This window comes from Miniopterus natalensis, chromosome 6 (genome assembly GCF_054644295.1).
Source record: "Miniopterus natalensis isolate mMinNat1 chromosome 6, mMinNat1.hap1, whole genome shotgun sequence".
NCBI classification, from domain to species: Eukaryota; Metazoa; Chordata; class Mammalia; order Chiroptera; family Miniopteridae; genus Miniopterus; species Miniopterus natalensis.
Window position 1 is genome coordinate 91,663,915 of NC_142086.1, and position 21,019 is coordinate 91,684,933.

General features: G+C 49.6%; 1 protein-coding gene across 1 annotated transcript in view; it reads right to left on the reverse strand.

The window, feature by feature from the left end:
- The window catches only part of MAP3K7CL (MAP3K7 C-terminal like), a 43,166-nt gene extending 34,857 nt beyond the window's left edge, over nt 1-8,309 (reverse strand). Inside the window, exon 1 of the mRNA XM_087818039.1 lies at nt 8,184-8,309. Within this exon, the coding sequence (XP_087674165.1) occupies nt 8,184-8,291 (108 nt within the window). The 5' untranslated portion in view covers nt 8,292-8,309. The remainder of the gene's footprint in view (nt 1-8,183) is intronic.
- Between the last annotated feature and the right edge of the window lie 12,710 nt (nt 8,310-21,019).

Consider the following 21,019-nt stretch of genomic DNA (forward strand, 5'->3'; position numbering starts at 1 on the left):
GTGCAGGGTCGGTGCTCAACCGCTGAGCCACACCTGCCAGGCCAGAAGATTTCAAACCACCTGTCACCCCCTGGTTGGACTCCTGAGGAAACTTGTGCATCATTTATATTTACATTTATCTTCTGAAAAATAATTTACTCTTGTAAGTTTTGTTCATGTTCTCGTGACCAGACCCCAATTGTCATTACTTGGTTCTTCTAAACCCATATGGATTAATAAGGAAAGAACCCCGTGGCCCACCCCGTGACGAGCTCAGTGTGCGCCGAGGCCTGGCCCAGGGTCTGCAGCATCGTACAGAATAAGCTGCAGAACTCAAAGCTCAGGAGGTAGGGCCACTGCCTCCTGCAGTGCAGGGAGCACCAAAAGCATCCGGAGGCAATGACTGGATGAGAGGCCTTCCCTGGAGAGCGTGTAGCGTGGATTCAGGTAAACAACGTGCGGGGCCACGGACAGAGCCCACACCTTGCTTCCCACCAGCTCCCTGTGCTCCCTGAGCTGGCCGTGGTCTCTTTGGTCCCCAGATCACTTGTCTCTTTTTCAGATTCCACTAACATCCACCTGGATGTGCCAGGAAATATGCTAAGCACTTTAAATACAAGAATCCACTTACTCCTAACAGCCCTGTGACCAGGGCCAGTGTCCTGGGCCCTGGCGCAGAGGCCCCTGCTCAGGAGGACCCCACACTTGGATCAACATGCTGGTGTTGTCATCTCAAAACTGGAACAAGGGGCCCAGCATTTTCAGTTCACTGAGATCTGAACAAGGGGCTCTGCATACGTTGTAACTAGTCCTGTCTGTGAGGTTACAACTGTCATCACTCCCATTTTACAGATGCAGAAACTGAGACAAAGGGCAGTTCACTCTCTTGCCAGGACCCCCCACTGCACACCTCCGCACCCACCAGGAGATGTGGGAACCACATGCTCGTGCCCAGCTGGTTCTGCAGTTCCAGCTGAGGTCGTTTATTAACAGAACATTGGTTCCACTCTCTCCTCCTGCAGCCGGTGCTTTTTATAGAGACCACATTGCAGCGGATAAAGTAAAGGAGGTTTTGCATTCACAAACAAGCCAGATTTGAAAAAAGAACTGCTTAGCTAACTGAAAGATGAGAGGTTTGAAATGGTCGTGGCAGGGGCTCAGCTATTTAAATGACAAGCAAGCAAGATCCCTCTGGGGCTGTTTCAGCTCTGCTCCCCAAATTAGAGCTTTTAGGAGTGGGCCCAGAGGCCCATCGTGGGATGACCAAGTTGGCGGCCACGGCAATGTCACAGAAGGGACACATCAAAGGCGCTCTGCTCGCTGCCTTTTATAGATGCGAAAACCGCGAGCTGCCCTATGCAGTGGGGGAACAGAAATAACAGGCTTGCATCAGCTGAGGGTCAAACCCTAAAAAAAAGTCAAGATTTCCTGAGGGCCGAGTCCAAGGTCAAATCCCCTGTGGAGAGAAGCACCTGTCCCCCGTCTCTGCCCACCCCTTTTCCATCCTTGCCTTCTATCTAAGGTAATAGTGGGTGTGTCGCCTTAACTAAAACATAGGTACCAAGATGTTCCTGCAACTTTGGACAAAATGCTCTACGTTTCTGAACTTCAGTTTACTCATATCCAAAAGAAGAGACAACGGCAATTCATGCTGCACGGAGTAGTTACATTACTATGAAAATCTAGCACAGTGCCTGGCAAATAAGAGTTTCCATGTCAGTTAAGACATTTCATTAGCCATTAACAGAATACTCAATAAAGATGTCTTAACCGGTGGACAATTATCCTCACAGAACAAGTCCAGAAGCAGGACTGGTCCACTTAGCAGCTCGATAAAGTCAGGGCTTATTAGTGTCCCTGCTGTCCTCACAGCCTCAAGACGGCTGCTGCAGCTCCACACCCCACCCCACCCACATGACACCTTCCAAAGGTAGGTAGGTAGGTAGGTAGGGGTGGTGCGGGAGGAAGTCATTCCCAAAACCCCTCAGCAGACTTCCCAGAACTGGGTCACATGCCTACCCTCAGCACTGAGAGAAAATGGGATTTCTGTAATTAGCTTAGACCATTGTCCTAGCTGAACAGAGTAGCCACAGAAGAGGAAATCGCTTTTGCTTAGGCTGTCTGCAGTTTCTATGCTGTTCCCTTCTAGTCCTGGGATCTCACCCCCCCAGATCAGGCTAGTTTTCTGTAAGCAGAATTTATCACATCCCCGTCTGTGAACGCCAGGCACCTCCTCCTAGCCTTCAGCCCGAAAGCCCAACAGGCCTCCTTTCTCCAGCAACAAGCCACAGCCCGGGTAGGACTGGTCAGAGCCAGGGGGTCCTGTACTCAGAGGACGGATAGCAGAGAGAGGCCTCCGGGTGGCGCGGGGACTGACAGCAAGGCGGAAGATGCCTCCAACAGACTGGCCACAGGAAGGACCAGGGTCTCAGAACCAGAACAAGGCAGGAGCTGGTCCAGGGCACAGAGCCCTCGCCCACGGGTCAGAGTTGAGTCATCAGGCCAGAGGGGAGCTGGTAGCCGTGGTGTTTCAATTCCAGGATTTGAGATTCTGGACTCTCCAGCTACAGGCCATGGTCCAGGGCTGCCTGGTGTCGTGCAGATGGTATTTGTGTGAGGCCTCGGGCGGGGAGTGGGGGGGCCAACCCAGCTCCGCTCTGCCCTCCAAGCCCTGACCCCATGGCTAAGCTCCCCCAGCCTGGAGAAGGACCTCCTGGTGCTCACAGAGGAGCCTGAGGCTGGCCCCACCTGACCACCCACAGGAAGCTGCCTTCTCTCCCTTGTGTGAGGACCTCACAGGAGTTACCTGCAGCCCCGTCTGGCTCGATCCTAGACACTGGGGCCAGGGGTGATGAGAGGACAGGGAGGGTCGGGAACCCCAGGTGTGGGAGGAAAGGCTGAGAGGCAAGGGCTGCCCAGGGCCTATTTTAAGAGCTATCTTCAATATTTAGGGGTAGGATGTCCTGGCCTCCCCTGAAACAAACCTCCCTCTTGCTCCAGGCGAGGGCACGTCGCATGGGCAGCTCTGGGCAGGTTGCCCCTCCATTCTGCGCAGTGAGGTCATCATGAGCACTCTCAAAGGTCACCACCCCTGCCTCCAACCCTTCACTGAACTTCCCAAATGAGCTGTGGAAGCAGAGCTCTGCAGGTGTTGTTCTAGGTCCTCCCCAAGCACGGCAGTCTTCAGGGCCCCGCTCCTGCAGGGGCTGCTTGTTCCCACCACCTGGAATCCCCTCCCCTTCCCACGTCTCCTCCAGGTGAAGGACTTGACCCCTCCTCAGGGATCCCTTCAGGTCACTGGGATTTCGCTGGGGTTATAGTTTACAGGTGGGACTCGGCAGCTAAGCAGGAAAGTATCTCAGAGCCAAAGGAGCTCACTAGCAGGAGCCAGGGCGAGAGCGGAGTGAAGCACAGCACCTGGCCCTCCGAACGTTAAGGGTCAGCATGGGGTGGGGGAGGCTGAAGGAGGGTGAGGAAGGGTGGGGGAGGCAGGGAGAAGAGAGGACACCTGTAGGAGGATTGGGACTGATCAGAGACAGGCCTCCCTTACCCATGAAATCCACTTCCCGTGGGGTGCCAGAGACACAAAGCAAAGATCAGGGTCGGGGCAAAAGCTCATCAGGGACAGTTTCCCCATGGCTGGGGCTGGAGACCTGAGTGGAAACCATACAGGGGCTGCTGAGGGCTCCTTCCCTTGTGTTCCGGAAACAGTGCTTCTCTGGGTGAGAAATATGCCCATGGCTCTGCAGCCCCTGGGTGTGGTCCTTCCCTGGGACCCAGAGTTGAGGAGAACTGGTTAGTCAAACACTAGCAAACTGCTGACGCAGAGTAAGCATAGCCGTGGCCACAGACAGTGCGGAGGAGGCCGGGGGGGGGGGGGGGGGGGACGGAAAAAAGGGGACGTCTGTAATACTTCTTAGTGTCAAGCGAGGATATGGCCCAATTTCCCCTCCCAGTCAGTGGAAAGGTGTCTGCCTGGCCAGTGGCCACGAGGAGCAGAGCAGCTCAGACCCAAGTGTTTCCCACGTCAGTACGGCTAACAAGCTCCACTGGGCTCTGACTTTGGCCTGCAGACTGTACCCAGCACTGCTCCCTCCCCACCCCCTGCTAGCTGCTAGATAACCACTAGCTCAACCCTGGCCTGGCCTGGCACTGAGACACACCTGACCGGCCTTTCGCCGTCTGATCTGCCCCACTATGTATGTAATAAAGGCTGTCTTTTCCCTCGGGTCCCCTGCATGGTTCTTTCAGACTAGCGAAGAACAGCGTGGTGCTCCCTGGGTTGGAGCTCCTACAGTACACTTTCAACAATAAAGATATATTAAAAAATAATACCTGTTGCCTGTACCTGGTGGGAGCAGTTAGGCGGAGCACCCCGAAAGGCTGCGTGAGGGACGCTGCTGAGAATGCCACCTCCCCACCTGGGGAGAGAAGGTGCCGAGAGCCACTGGGGTCCCAGCGAACCCTGGGTGGTGCTGCCTGGAGCTGTCAGTAGGGACGGCCATACATCTTGCCCTCGTCACGCAGGCCTTTCCCATGTGTGGTTCCAAGTCCCCAGAGGGCTTTTCTAGTCCACGTGAGCCTCCCTCGGGCAGAGGCTCTCACATGCTCGTCTGCAGCCCACCCACAGGTGCAGGTCTCCTTGCTGATCAGCGGCTGGACACCTCCCCACGTGGACAGCGAGGCGGGGGGTGGATGCATTGAAAAGTGGGCAAAGGGGTTTCTGCTGGGACAGCAATAGTTTAAATGGAGACCATTGCTCTTGGCAACAGGAGACCTGGAGGCGTTTCTGAAAGGACAGAGGAAATGTGAGGGGGGAAATCTGCTTTTTAATTCAGGTGTAACTGAGATATAACATTATGTCAGTGTCGGATGTACATGTAACGATTCATTGTCTGTACACATCCTGAAGTGATCCCCACAATGTCTGGTCAGCATCTATCACCAACTGTTACAATTATTTTCCTTGTGATGAGAACTGTTAACGTCTACTCTGCTAGCAACTTTCAAACATACAGCACAGTCTTGTTACCTATAGTCACCGTGCTCTAGCTATGGAGCCACACCGGCCAGGGGTTGATCTCGTCCAGTCTTAACTCTCAACCAGTTTCTGTTGACTGAGCTAAAACATGGCCAGTTTTGTTCAGTGGTTAGAGCATTGGCCTGAGGATTGTAAGGGTCCTGGGTTCCATTCCAGCCTGAGGGCTCAGACCTCAGTTGCAGGCTCCATCCCTGGCCCCCGTTGGGGCATATGCGGGAGGCAACCAATCGATGTGTCTCTCCCTTCCACTCTCTCTGAAAAGCAATGGAAAAAATACCCTCAGGTGAGAATTAACGAACAAACTGAGCAAGACTCTTCTACTCCTATTAATCCCAATATTATATCATTAACGGGTAACCCATTTTGACCAATTGTAAACATCCCATAAATTATATGGGATGTGTCTAGAGGCGTGGGAGGGGTGTGTGCACCACAGAGAGACCTTAGACTTTCCCTCAGTGCAGCTCATAAATTATATCCTTGCATGTTTTAATTAAGTTGAATATTGCTTTCCTGCCTAATGGTAAATTGATGGCTGTGGCAACTACACATCCTGTTTCTTGACATAATGCCTACAGGAGAAATGACTGATTTGAAAGGATGCAGGAGGAATCCTGTGACCTACACACACCGGTGATGAGTCTTTTAGTCCAAGAGCTGAAGTTGTCATGCACCAGCATCCTTGGCAGGCACCTCAAGGTCGACTTAAGGGAAGGGCAGCGGCGATCTTAAACTGAAAATAAACTTTTTGTTCTAGCTCATAATTTGTGTGCAGTAGTTTTTTCAATTTATAAAGGCCCTTTATTTTCTTCCTTCCTCTTATTTCCCTCAGGTGAGCCCCAGGTATCTGCTGGTACCGTATAGTCCATGTGCACCCAGCAAACCAAGCGTGACACCTGAGCTGCACTGAGGGAAAGTCTAAGGTCTCTCTGTGGGGCACACACCCCTCCCATGCCTCTGGACACCTGCAGGGTCTGTTTTTGGCTCTGTCCTGCGTCATTTGGCTCCTTCGCTCCCCCCTTTTTTTTTTTTTTTTTAATAGCAACTGTTTTCTCCCTAAAGAAAGATCCCTTGCCCCCACCTGTGATTTTGGGGGAACATCAATCACAGTATTCCCCCCACCCCCAGCCACCATCAGTGGACTAGACAGGTACCTGATGCAGTCAGATTTCTGTCTGGGATTTCACACGAATCCTGAAGAAGAGGTGACCTCATTGAGCTGCGTCTAGCGATGCCCCATTTCCAGCCACGTGAGGAATCTGTGGGAAACAGGTGAGAGGGAGACCAGCGGGCAGGGCAGAGTGGAGGACAGAGGAGCATAGACAGACCTAGGATCCCACCTCTCCCCCCTGGGCCTGGCGCTCACCGACCTCCAGCAGCCATGCGTTTGCCTTCCACACGTGAGCTCCATGAGTCGGGCTCCGTAACCGAATGTGCTTTCGGACATTGACCCTCCCAGGCTCACAAGAGCCACTCTCCAGGTAACTTGGACACTCTCTCTGGTCACTGAGCTCTTTCATCGCTAGCTCTGGACATAGGCCTCCACCTGGAGCCCTTGCCTTCAGTCTCAGCAGAAACCACTTTCTTAGGAAGGTCCTTCCTGACCACAGATGGAGGTAACGCACAGGCTGTGGCCTCCCATGACGCCCTGTGCACTATGCCGTTGCCCCTGGTGCTGTCTTCACGGGCAGACCCCAGCTCCACGGGGTCGGACTCTCCCTCCTCCCCACTGGTGCATCCCCAGCACCCAGAGCAGTGCTGGGCCCAGAGGACAAAGTAGGCATCCAATGAAGATTTTGAATGAACAGTAAATAAACGGTGTTTTGTCTTTTGAAACTGACAGCAAATCTGTGAGTATTGTCAAATTACTGTTAAACTGTGTTTTCATCTCCGAGCTGGTGGACAGTGAGTTCCCTGCGATCCCACAGCTCAGAACCCAGTTACTAGGCCAGGTCTGGGATGTTTCCACCTTAATCCAGCTCCCTCCTTGCTCCAAATGCCTAATTCCAAAAACGTGCTTCCATGCAGAAATAATAAACTGTTCAGGGGCACCTAGGGTTGAGCACCATGTTCTAAAACCACCTACCTCATTTTTAATTTTTTTTTAAAAAGTTATTTTTTCCTTTTTATTGAATTTCTTGGGGTGACACTGGTTAATAAAATTATGCAGGTTTCAGGGATACAATTCCATAACACACCATCCGTGTATTGTGCTGTGTTCACCACCCCAAGTCAAGTCTCCCATCACCGTTTATCCCCCATTCACCTCACTTTTAAACCTTAGAAACAGCCAGCACCACCCTCGGTCACTGTCATTGTTCCATGTGCCTCTGTGTATTTGTTCCAATTCTCATGATGAAATCGTCAGTTTCTGGAAACTTCAGCCTAACTCCCCCAGAGTGTGGTCCCTGGACCAGCAGCATGGACATCGCCTGGGAGATTCTCGGAAATGCAGACGCCCCTGCCCAGCCCAGACCTGTTGAACCAGACGCTGAGTGTTCAGATCACAGCCATGCCTGCCGCTTGGAGCCCCAGACGCTTCTCTACCAGGACATCTCTATGCACAGCACCCGGCTCAGGGAGACTGTGGGTGAAGGAAAATACCTGCTACTCACTGTGGGACAACCAGGTTCCAAGCCGTTAGTGTTCAATGATGGAAATGTGCTGTCTATCCAAGTTGGAGTGAGACTACCCACAGCTGCGGGCCTGAGCTCTAACTTGGGAATAAAAACTTTGTGATAGTTATCATGAGCCTTAGTCAAAAATCCCAGGGGGATTTGTACTTAAGTCAGAGAAGTGAAAAAATAGCGCAATTAAACTCAGGACTAGCCTTTCTCCTCTAAACCGCAGCCTCTGCCCGGCTGGTGTGGCTCAGTGGTTGAGCATCGACCTATGAACCAGGAGGTCGGGGTTCGATTCCCGGTCAGGGCACATGCCGGGGTTGCAGGCTCGATCCCCAGCAGGGGTCGTGAGGCTGCAGCTGATCCATGTTTCTCATCACTGATGTTTCTACCTCTCGCTCTCTCTAAAAAAGAAAAAAATGTTAATAATCTGCAGCTCCTGATGAGAAAGTGTATGAGTGAGGACACCAGACCATCACAGGGCCGCCGCCCCCCGACCCCGCCTTCCAGGGCGTGGGTGCCATGCTCATCCAGAGGTGAGCTGGGGATTTCCGAGGCACAGAGATAGACTCTGGCCTCTGAGTGACCATCCAGCTACCAGCAGCCAACTCTCTGACCTTTGGATGGTCCTCCGAAGAGGCCGAGTTCATTGCAGATCCTAAAACTGAGATGCTAACTATAGATCGGGGCCAAATCAAAGTCAGGATGAGACAAATGACCCCAAACGAGCCTTTTGATGTCAGTTCTTTTTTGATCCAAGAAGAACTTGAAACCTCTTGCCTCCTCTTTAGAGAGGATCGTTAATGGCCCTGTGGAAGGGAGTTTAAATCTAGAAACATTTCTACGCAGAGAGAAGAGCACGAGGGCTGGAGTCAGAAGGCCCAGGTTCCAGTCTTGGAAGCTTAACGGAGAAACCACTCAGCCTCCCTTGGCCTCAGGTTTGGGTTTTAGTTTTTCCTGTAAGACGGAGAGATCTGATGACAGTGACGGTGACAGAGCACATGTCGCTTCTCAGGGTCCCTGCATGACCCAGATTAGCAGAGAAGACATAAGGGTCCCTGCATACATAGCACCGCTTGGTAACACACTGATGTCTGCTGGAGTAGTTAGGGACAGGGGAGCCGAGAGAATAGGGCTGTGCTCCAGCTCAGAGCCACTGGTCTCTGGGGCTGTTTGGTCCTTGAAATGCGGGCTTTTGTGCTGTAGGGTGAAATACGCACCAGACTCAGGAGACTTTGTACCAAAAGCGGAATGTAAAATATTTCATTATTGTTTTTCGATTGGATTTATGTTAAAATGATGAAAATTTGATAAATTGGAGTAAATAAAATATATTTTAAAATTAATTTTACCTGTTCTGTTTACTTTTTTAATGTTGACTACTAAATACTTTGAAATTGCACATGTAGCTTGTGTTATATTTCTGTTAGACAAAGCTGTTATTGAAGGAGGGGAAGACACACACGCACATGAGTGAGGAAAAGGGATCCCAAGGGTGGGACAAGCTGAAAAGCCTCAGTTCACGAGGGCGGACACAGGCTGGCCGACTCTAGCTCCACCTAAAGAAAAGTCGTCGAGACTGACTTTTCTGCCAGCAGAAATCTACAAGAACTGCATTCCCTGTGCCTTTTAAATGCTCCGTTTTGGAACGTTCAACAGAGGAAAGGAGAAGGTTGTGCTGCCCCGCCCTCTCCTCCTCTGAGAGAAGAGTTTTTACTCGTAAAAAACTGTCCTCTCCGGTGTTTGGGAAGACGGAAATTAAGGAAAGTGCGCCCCCTGCAGGCTCCTTGGTGACATTCTAAAAGAAAAATAAGCTCGGTGAAGGCAGCTGTGGGTGAGCGACTTACAGCTCAGGCCAGCGCCGGCGGCTGTCACCCTGCACCCAGCAACGACGAAACTAAAAGCAGGGAAACAGGCTCAAAACTGTGGAGCTGTTTTCAGGTCAGGGAGACCCTTCTTCTCTCCCCTCTCCCCTTGTCCCTCCTGCCTCCCCACCCCCTGCCTTCCTTTCAGTCTTTTTTCTTTCACTTTGAAGAACTGAGACACACCTATTTCTTTTTTATAAATCCTGTATAAACACAGAAGCCACAAGGTCAAATTCAACTTCGAGATGGGTGCTGCTTAATTCTATGCAATGACTTTGTGAGGTTAATAGTTCGATTGCGCTTCTCAGCCAGCCTCGCAGACAAGGTCAAGGATAGTAGGACCGCAAACATCACCAACCACAACCTCATGCTAGTGTCACGCACATCATGATAAGCAGCCCCCAACTTAAGAACAGCAACCTCCCCAGAGGCCGTTTACATGCTGGTTGTTTAGAACTGGACACCTTCTCATTTATTCCTGGGCAAGTTTGCAAATAAGCAAATACCCTTTCACCCGTAACGTAGCTGAGAGACTAGTACTAACATTGTTTCTACTCTACCAAACAGCAACATAGAACAGTATTTTTATGGGGAAAAACAACTGTGAGGCCCAACTTGGGATCCAGGAGCCCAGCCTTCTCCCCAGTTTCCTGATTTGGGGATGAGCAGCACCTCTGGGAGACCCAGTCACAGACCCCCAGCACCAGCCGCCTTGGCCTTCTGTTGCGCAAAAAGGAAGCTAACTCACTGGGACGGTCACACCCCAGGATTTCCAAAGTGCAAAACAAAGGAAAGTTCTCATCATGAGATCAGAGAAAGCAGGACCACAAAAGCTGGACTGTCCCTGCCTTCTTGACACAAACACACATGTATACACACACGCACACTCAAACACATATACACACACTCACGCAGTTACACATTCACACTCACACTCACTTTTCCCTGTGTCACCTAAACTCACTTCATAAATTGGTCAGTTGCAGGCTAAGACTGCCTGTAATGATAGTAAAACTGGGCTTCTGTCAACTCAAGAAATGCAGCATTAGCGTTACGGGATTTATTTGCTATTATCATTTTTATTATTTGCAGCATACTTTTTAAAAACCAATTTAATTCCTTTTAACCTATCAAATAAAACTAGCACAGTTAAATTAAACTTTGCAGGGTGTGAAATAACGTAAAAAGAGCTTCTGAGAAGGAACTTGGAAGAACTCAGAAATTACATTTTATTCCTTATACATAATTCAAAATGTGAAGAAGTGTTGCAAGCCCCAAGCCTTTTCCTCTTTGCTAAATACAGATCCTATGTTTTAAATCAACACTTGGAGGAGAGCACGACAGAAAGGGACAGGATTTATTAGTTGCTGTTTCTCATGGTCACATTTAAACTCCTTAATCGAGAATAAGTAGAACAGTAAACTGTCTATTTAAGCTTCACTCTTCACAGTTAAACTGCTGGAAAAATTAAAGCATCTATTTTTACCAAAGCTATTGGAACATGTGGAATATTTTCACAGCTCTGCTCTCTCCTGATTGCAGCCGGAATTCAGCACTTTTGAAAAATATGGGCACCATTTAATGCATAATAACTCAATAAGGAAGCTCTTACCCACTCAGTTAACTTAGGAGGTTAAAGCAAAACCAGAACCCTCCTCCTAGGCAGCTAAGTTTAGTTTTCATTATAATCTTTTCATGAGTCCAGGTTTGATGTAAAGAAATCTCTTAGTGTCTTAGGGCATAGTGGTTAGAAAATGGGCTTTGAACTCAAGCCTGCATAAATCCTGCATAAGTCTTAGGAGCTGTGCATCCTGAGACAGATATCCTAACCTCTCTGTGCTTCAGCTTCGTGATCCAAAATTCAGAATTCTTCATTTATTGAACACCTACCATGTGCCAAGAACTGTTTTCAGAGCTGGAAACATAATGATAAAGAATATCTTTGCCCAGCTGGCATGGCTCAGCGGTTGAGCACTGACCTAGGATCCAGGAGATGGTGGTTCGATTCCTGGTCAGGGCACATACCCAGGTTTCGGGCTCGATCCCCACTGGGGGCGTGCGGGAGGCAGCCGATCAATGACTCTCATCGATGTTTCTCTCTCTCCCTCTCCCTTCATCTCTCTAAAAATCAATAAAGCTATATTTTTAAAATATATGTTTGATCCAAATTCTCAGGAAGATTACATTCCTATTGGTAGAGAGATTTTTTAAACATTTCTATTATTTTTATTTTATTATTTTTAAAATATTTTATTGATTTCAGAGCAAGGAAGGGAGACAGAGAGAGAGAGAAACATTGATGATGAGACAGTGATTGATCAGCTGCCTCCTGCACACCCCCATTGCGGATCAAGCCCGAAACTCAGGCATGTGCCCTGACCGGGAATCAAACTGCGATGTCCTGGATCACAGGTTGATGTTCAATTGCTGAGCAACACCAACGCAGCTGGTAGAGGGATTTTTTAAAAAGTAACATGAAAATTTTCAGGGCGTTTTAGGTGTTATGATAGGGACAGAGTGATGTGGACCAGGCATTCGGGGGTCTTTAGACAGAGCTGTCAAGGAAGCTCTCTCTGGGAGGAGGGATTTAATCGGCGACCAGAATGACCAGGAGGAGTCACCCACGCTCAGGCAGGAGGGCAGCGGTCCAGGCAGAGGGACACTGGTGGAGAGAGTGGAGGAGGAAAGGAGCTGGGTGTGCCCAGTGGAAAGAAGTAGCACAAGAAACAGGGACAGGCGCGATCCTGCCGGCCTTAGAGGCCCTGGCACAGCCTGGTTTTAATTCTAAGTCCCACGGGAAGTAGTTAGAAGGCTTTCGTCAGGGTGGCCGTGACGGCTGAGACAACACGTGAGGGCTCAGCCCAGGGTGAGCACTCAACAGGAGGCAATGCCATTATCATTGACTCAGTCCACCCTGGCATATGGTATATAAGCGCAGGCCATGCTTTCTGTTCTTATAAAATTCAGGGTCAAGTCATCGCAAGACTAATGGGGTGAGGAAGGGGCCTGAACAGAAGGCGGGAGCCAGCTCCCACCACTATAAAGGCAAGGTCTTGTTGTCCTGGGGCTGCCTCACTGTGTTATCTTCAGCATCAGCCATTAAATTGAAGTCTGATGTCAGGCCAGCACTGTTCACCATTCCTGACTTTTGCCACCGGCAAACGAATCTGAAAGAGGAACTCCCAAGACCTGTGGTGACTGAAAAATGACGTAACAGTCCTTAATTTCCCCGAGCACCTTCGGGTGGACGTGCTATTTCCCAGGCTTGGTGAGAAGCTCTCCCACCTCCCGGAGCTGGCGGGCAGCTGGCGGGCAGGTGAGCGACCCTGGGCACATCAGGGATTTTCCTGGCCACACCTGACAGTCTGCCTCCTTGTTCCCTGAGAGCACCATATAAAGCAGTCCCTACTCTGTGGGTCATTTCGTTTACTAAATCATGGTTTATTTTTTCCCCAGGATATCACATGCTATTTTAGAGTCAGTTTTCAAAAGGTCTTAAGTGACTTGGCTAGAAATTGGTTTTGTATTAAGGGAAAGAACTGAGTCCCAGAGTTTCAATCAGCACCCTCGGGAATAGGCGCCTGACCTTCCCAATGTTGCCTAGAGGTGCCAACAGTGGGGCCAGCTAAGAGGTGCCCAGGGTTCCTTTCTCTGCTGCTTTTCTACATTTTCTCCTGTGTTTTCAATGGAGATGGGACTGCAATTGACAGTCTTATAGGAAGGGGCAGAGGAGGCCTCGGACAGTGAGATCTGTCACCATGCCCCACAAACCCACCCGAGATGCCAGCTGCCTGGTCGCTTCAATGGAAGTAATTTAACTGCCTCAGGTGTCTCTCGCAGAGAATGAGAGTTATGGTCCTGCCTCAAAGCCATCCCACGCTGCTTCAAATTATAGTCACCATGTCGTTACATCCAACAAATGTTAAATACAGTAGCGCTTCAGTCCTATATAATATCATAGGAATGAAGTTTTCTCTATAAATGAATTTTTCAGACAAGTGAAGCTCCCATCAAGAACCAAGAGATGTTTCTAAAAAACCATTTTTGATAGAACTTAAGTGTATCTGACATGTTTTATGGCAACCTAAACAGACGCAAGAATCGTCATTTACTTTACTCACAGCCAGCGATCACCTCACCTGCAATGCGCGATGCAGGCAATTGCCTCACCAAATAGACCAACGATGCTTCTCGAGTTCTCCAAGGCTCCCTAAGTGTCTGCCTGGCTACTACCTGTCACTTGTTGCTACTATCAGTAGGTATGACTGTTACCTTGTGCATTCCCACACCTGTTCTCATTTGAGCTTTGTGAGAGATCAGACACAAAGCTTATGGGAGTGAGTGGCATCGTCTTATGATTCTCAGTCCAACAGGCCCCAACCGAGGGCCCAACAGCCTTTCCACATCTCAAATGAGAAGGGCTTGGGCCTGGAGACAGGCATTTCCTTGCTAACTTCTGTTTCCTTATTCCCTTTGTAATTTTTTGGCAAAATTTGAGAATCATCTTGAGATCAGCGACTGTGTTTCTAAATAAACTTTCTTTTCCATCTTAGAGAGTCAATTTCTAATTATTGTGAGATTATATTTTCCTGAATTGTCAAAAAACCCTGTATAGTGACGTAGGGGATAAAATGATCATTTGGAAATGATTCCTGGTGGGTTTCACCTCTGTGGTGCAATCGGGCAGAGTCAGAAGGGAGAGTATCTGCTATGGAACAGAGAACAGCTGAGTCGAACAGCAAAGAGATGTCATTGTTCCAGCCAACCACCACGTACATAGGTCCTTCCTTAATTTTATTCCCCTGAGACTAACGGCTGACCTAATGAAAATCCCAGTGGAAGGATTTTAACAAAAGTAACAGACACCGAGAATAGGACACGTGACAATGACGGTGGCTGGTGAGAACTGAACCACTGAGTGCCCTACTGGCCAACCCAGCAGGAAGTGCTGGTTCACGGGTAGGGGACCTAAAGGAAACCAGGGGCCATCTCATGAATCAATTAGTGATTTAAGGAGAAAACTTCTACAGTGATCTTTTATTCCCCTTATTGTTGTTAACGGAACCTATGTACAGTAACATAAGACAGCCTCAAGCTTGTTTTATACTTGGGTATTGTGCTACTTATAGTGCAGCTGTGTTTCTAGCAAAAATTGCAAATTCCTCTTCCTAAATTAGTTTTAAAAATCACTGTGGCCCTGGCAGGTGTGGCTCAGTTGGTAGGAGTGTCGTCCCCTGCACCAAAAAGTTACGGGTTCAGTTCCCAGTCGGGGCACAAACCTAGGTTGTGGGTTCGATCTCTGGTTGGGGCTCATATGGGAGGTAAGAGATCGATGTTTCTCTCTCTCTCTCTCATCAATAAACATATCCTCAGGTGAGGATTTTTAAAAAGTTAATTAAAAAATGGGGGCTTCTAACTCCATTAATAATGATCCCATCTGTAAATTTATAGACTAGCACTTTAAAAAATATACTTATACCCCACCCCATTCCTCAAAGGACTTGATGTGGCTTATAAAAACAAGTAAAATCAGTATGAGGTTTTAAAGTTGAGATAATCTGGGCAAAAGAAAAAAGAACAAGTGGAGAAATGATGGAAACCAAGTCGTGAGTAGCACCCAGAAGTGTCAACTGTGATCCTGCGCGGTGTAGCTGGGCTACACATTTGGCCCAACATTTCTGGTAGTTTGAGAAACAAAAAAAGTGTGAGACCCCCACAGGTCCTATACAAAAGATTCTACATGATGACATGTTTGGCAGCAACAAAAACAGGCCTAGAACAGGGACAACAGCCCATTACACCAGCCGTTCCTGCCACTGTCTCTTTAGAAGATGGTGGCACGAGACCAAAACATAGTCGTCAAACTTGATTTTCCAAAGCTAGAACACCAGTTGACTGGCTTGGTCCAAGGGCAACATTTGTTCCTTAAATGAGTGTCTTGCATGGCACTCAGGGAGTTTCCCACACAAGTAGTTTTTTTAGTTAGGCTTTGGATTAGGATTGGATGGTTAAGAGTTACATTCTCAAAGTAGCATCCAGGGGGCAGATTATTCTGGCTATGGCTGTTTTTAGCTTCCTAATAATCATCAACACAGGAATTCTCAATCAGCATCTCATGCTTTATAAGCAGGAAGACATTTAACACAAGAAGTCAGGTGCTTCAAAAACCCACCACGGGTGGGAGAAACAAGCTGTAAGGTGGACATCCAGGAATAAATCCCAGGGTTCACAGGACTCACCCACCATAGGAACCATACTTTCTGTATGACCAGAAAAGTGGGGCATCAGGAATTACCATTGGGCAGCCCGAGACCAAGAACATGCCACCTCTGTGCTCAGAGAGCCAGAGCCGCACCTGCCCCCCCACCATGTAACCCCTGCAACAGTGATGCCAGAAACGCATCTCGTCGTGACTCCGCCGGCCACCTTCCTGCCCTCGCATGCAGGCATCTCATTGGTGAGACTCACTCACAAACAGAACCACACCTGCAGGCAAACCTGGCCTCAACACAGGTGCCAGCCAGCATATCCTTCAGAGGAACTACAGAGGTAACTCAAATTTTACCAGAAGGAGGACTGATCGAACAGTTTCAGATTTTCAACAACCCATTCGCCCAAGACAGAGTCCATCCGTCTCCACAATCTAAGGCATCAGCGACAGAACTTCACTGTGTCTCAGTCGTCCACCTTCCTCAGCCTCCTAACCTGACCGGCTCAGTCACGGCCGGCTGGGCACGGACAAGCCGCAGGGCCACTGAGCCAGCAACCAAGGAGGAGAGAACACAAGCCCTTTCAGCCCGCCCAGGACCGCCATCCTCAGAATGGTAACGAAGCGGCGGCGATTAGCTCTAACGTATTTCACACTTTATATTGTCTCGGCACAGAGCGACCGTAAGGGAGCTGCCCACTGCGGCACAGGTGACCCGAGGGCCTCTGAAACTGAACATAAGCCACTCACAGCCACTTGGGAGCAGAAGAGCCGCCCCAACTCCTCACCTGAGATGGCGATGCTGCTGCCCACCTGGTCACACGGGTGTGCCGGGCGTTCTGCGGAGGCTAGCGCAGCAGAGAGGCGTGTGGTGGCCCTGACTGGAGAACACACAGAACCTGGGGACTCCTCCCGGCACAGCAACACACGAAGCAACCGGCCCTTCTCTCTCGCTTTATTTAAGTATGAGACACAAGGAGCCGCACCTGGGTGGGAAGCAGAAGCTGAGACACAGAACGAAGGGAGCAAGTGAAGGTGGGTGTCGAGGAGAGGGCGGGGGTTGGAAGAAGCGAAAGGCAGGAGCTGCTGGTGGGACCCGTGAGGGCGGCCCCTCGGGGGCAGCCTGCGGCAGAGCGCGCAGCCTCTGGATGAGGGACAGGTGTGCGGTTTGTTACTCTGTAACCCTGTCAGGTGTGTCGGGTAAAGGCTGATAGGCCTGGGCGTCGGTCGTGACCCCAGCGATCCTGCACGTGTGCACGTGGCTCAGCCTTGCGTAATGACTCAGCAGAACGCAGCTGCACGTGGGCATCAGCGCGCTGGCTACAGTCTCTAGAACCAGCGCTGTGCACAATAAAGGAGGGGTCGTTCCCTCGACGTCAGCTCCGCGGGCCCCCTTTATGCTGGGGATCGCGCCTCAGAAACCCCCCTTGCAGCCTCCCTCCCCTGACAAATCCTTAATAAGCTGCACCCTCTAAATATCATGTGGAAGAGCCTACCTCAGACACCACTGACTGCTTGTGGAGTAGAGGGGAAGGGTCGCTCCTGGTTTATTCTAGGTGCTCCCACTCAGGGTGAGTGGCCTGTGTGGGAATGAAGAGGAATTTACCTTTCAACACGTCCCCGAGGTTCCCACAGAGGTGGCTCAGCGATCACGGACAAGTGCGGCTGGGCTTCCACTAAGCCTATCCCCCAGAGTACAGCGGGGCCATGACTCCCATGTCATTTCCAAACTCACAGAGGGAAACGGGTTCCCTGAAGTCCAAAGAAATTTGATCAAAATGGAAAAAATGTTTAAATTTATAAAGGAAAATTGAGAATTTTTTTTTACCAAATAAGTCATAAAATCCAAAACCAAATAAAAAATAATGAAAATAAAATGACACAGTTACATGAAGTAAATAATGCAAATTGGGGTGGGGGAGGAGATAGAAAAGCCAGAAGATTAAACATATAATGGGAATTGGTAAAATTAAACAGTACCAAAAAACAATAAAACATTTATGAATTACAGAGGTTAAAACTTTGGGCAAACAAGCTCAGCGGGCATAGCTCAACGGTTGAGCCTTGACCTCTGAACCAGGAGATCATGGTTTGATTCCCCATCAGGGCACATGCCCGGGTTTGGGGCTTGATCCCCAGCAGGGGGTGCATGGGAGGCAGCTGATCAATGACTCTCATCATTGATGTTTCTCTCTCTCTATCCCTTTTGCTTCCTCCCTCTGAAATCAGTAAAAAAATATATTTTAAAAATATTAAAAAACAAAAAAACTAGGCAAACAAAAGAGGGAAAAACAGAAACAAAGTCCCTGGAAATAATTGGTGACTCCTTATGAGCATCCTGAGTTGGCTTAGGCACTGCCAGGGCAAGGTCATGGAGTTCCTCCTAACCGGGAGTTAAGGGCGCAAACAGCTCCATCCTCAGGGCCCTAAGCTCATTCCAGGGATCCAAGGCCATGTTTTCAGTTGCCACTGAACAGGAGGCTTTGGGCTCTTGAATCCAAATCATAGAAACCCAGTCTCTTTGGCCTTTTGCAAAGACCTGGGCAAATCCTTCTGATTACTTTGTGATGGTCCTGGTTTCAGAGCTGGTACATCTGGACAGGGCAAATAAAGACCACACCTCACAATTCTTTGATGTCCTCTGTTGGACACACATTTGGTCGTCTGTCAGCTCATTTGACACTTATTGACTGAGACTCTACTCCACGTAGTACCCAGGGATACTTGCTGGCAGTACAGCACCTATCTGAAGGTTGAGAAAGATTATAAAATTTAGTCATTACAACTGTGATAAGCGCTCTGGAGAAGCACAGAAGTTATGAGAATGACTGACAGGGACAGTCTTGGGAGTCCCCTAGGGCTTTCTAACGTAAGGAAGTATGTCTGTGGAAGTGAAGGACATTGTAGGTAGAGAGCAGCAGAGGCCAAGGCCCTGATGCAGAGAGGTGTCCAGACAGGATGACCATCCAGGCTGCTGTAGGCAGTTGGCAGTGGGGAAGGTGGGGAACACCCCTGGGAGACAAGCGGGACCACATCCAAGGCCCTGCAGCCACACGGACTTGTGTTTATTCTCCTGTCTGGGGAGTACTGGACCTACTGTGTGGACCCAGTGGAAATTTTGCCCTTGATCTTTAGACTCTGTAATTATGAATTCAGTTTAACTCAAAAAATACAGTTAATGAATTTTCATCTAAAGTGTTTGTCTTAGCAATTAAGTCAATTTATTCCTTGATAAACTACCATACAGATTTTAATTGATTTCAATTCTTTCCACTTCCTATTTATTAAAATTAATGTAAGATCAATTTTTATTACAAACTTGTCATGGAAATTTGATTCATCAATTGTTTTTCAATTGTCATCAAGTCTAACTTCCCATGGTCCTCATCAAGATTTGATTCCTCAGTCATTTTTAATTAGTTAAATTTCACCCAGTGTCATTTTAACCCCTTTCCATTTTATTTTGCATTGGTTGTAATACTCCCTTTGAGTCCAATGAGTGTTTCTTTCTTAGTCACCATGAGAAAAATCTTGAGTGATCTATTGTTCAAGACAGACCTACTGCAAGGGTCCCCTAACTCCAGCCTGAGGACGCCTCTACTCTTAAAAATTATTGATGTTCTCCAAGCTTTTATGTGTGTTATAGCTATCAATATTTCCTATATTATAAATTAAAACTGGTGATTTAAAAAAATATTTTAAAAATAACAGTAAGAAGCCCATCATGTTAACGTACATATTTTTATTAAAAATAACTCTACCTTTCAAAACAAAGAAAAAGGAAAGAGTGGCATTTACACTTTTGCAAATGTCTTTTATGTCTTAATAGAAGACAACTAGCTTCTCTTGCCCTTTACATTCAAACTGTTTTAATCACACACACTGGGGAGCCTCTGGAAAATGCCCCACTGGAAGAATGAGAGAGGAAAGGTCTTAGTTTCATTATGAAAATAGCTTGGTCCTGGTCAGCACAGCTCAGAGGGCCCACCAACCACACGTGGAGAACTGATCTCTTGTGGGTCTTCCCAACAGGTGTTTGTGTACCATTTGATTTAAGGTGGGGGAAAAAGGGATTATTTTATTTTATTATTTTTATTTTTTGTCAGTATTACAGATGTCCCCCATTTTCTCCCCTTTGCCCCCTCCCCGCCCCAGGCCTTTACCACACGATTGTCTGTGTCCATGGGCATGTATACATGTCATTTCGTTGATCTTTTCCTGCCCCTTCATCCCCCGTCCCTCTGAGGTCCCTCAGTCTGTTCCAGGCTTCAATACCTCTGACCCTATTTTGTTGGTCAGTTTATTTGATCATTAGATTCCACATATGAGCGAGATCCTGGGCTGCTTGTCCTTTTCTGCCTGGTTTCACTCAGCATAATACTCCCAGGTCGCCCCATGCTGCCCCAAAGGGTACGAGCTCCTTTGTCAGGGCTGCGTAGTGCTCCACGGTGTCAATGTCCCCCAGCTTTTTATTCCTGTGATCTCCTGGTGGGCACTTGGGCTGTTTCCAGATCTTAGCTATTTACAATAGCATTTTTTATTTTAATAATTATGCCTTTTTTAACAAGAAAAAATTAGAGAAAGTTGTGACATAATAGCCATGACAAGTGGCCATTCGTTAGGGGCAGCATGTCCGGGGCGGGGTGGCCCCAGGGCGGGGTTACTCCCGCTGGCCCCTACCGGCCTCTACGGGCCTCTACCGGCCTCCACCGGCCCCGCGCGGAGCGGAGGACGCGGGCGGGCTTTGAAGGCGCTGAGCCCGGGCGCTCATTTCCCGGGGAGGGAGGGGGGTCCGGCGCCGGGCGGGTCACCCACGGGACGTCCCCGCGCCCGCCGAGGAAGAGTCGCCGCTCCCGGGGTCTGAACCTGCGCGGGGCGCTCGGGGCCACACCCGCGGCCACGCCCCACACGGACCTCGACCCCGGCGGTGCCCGCCTCCCCGCGCCGGGCCGGGGCGACCCCGCGACGCGCTGGGCACGTGGGAGGACGGGAGCCCTGCAGCGACCGAGCCCGGGGCCGGGAGGGCGAGGGGCAGGCGCGGACCCGGGAGAGCCCAGCGTCCGGACCCGGGGTGGGCCGGCCGGCCAGTCCGGAGCGAGCCCCGCGGCCAGGCCCGCCTGCGCATGCGCGGGACCTAAGGCCGGCGGCGCGCTCGGGGACGGTCCGCGCGCCCCGGCTGCGGGAACGGCCTATCTCGCGAGGCTGCGCAGGGCGAGGGGAAGGGGCGGGTCCGGCCTGAGAGGAGGGCGGGGCCGAGGCGGTGCGCGCCGCGTTCCCAGGGGGCCGTGCGGCGCACGCTTCTCCG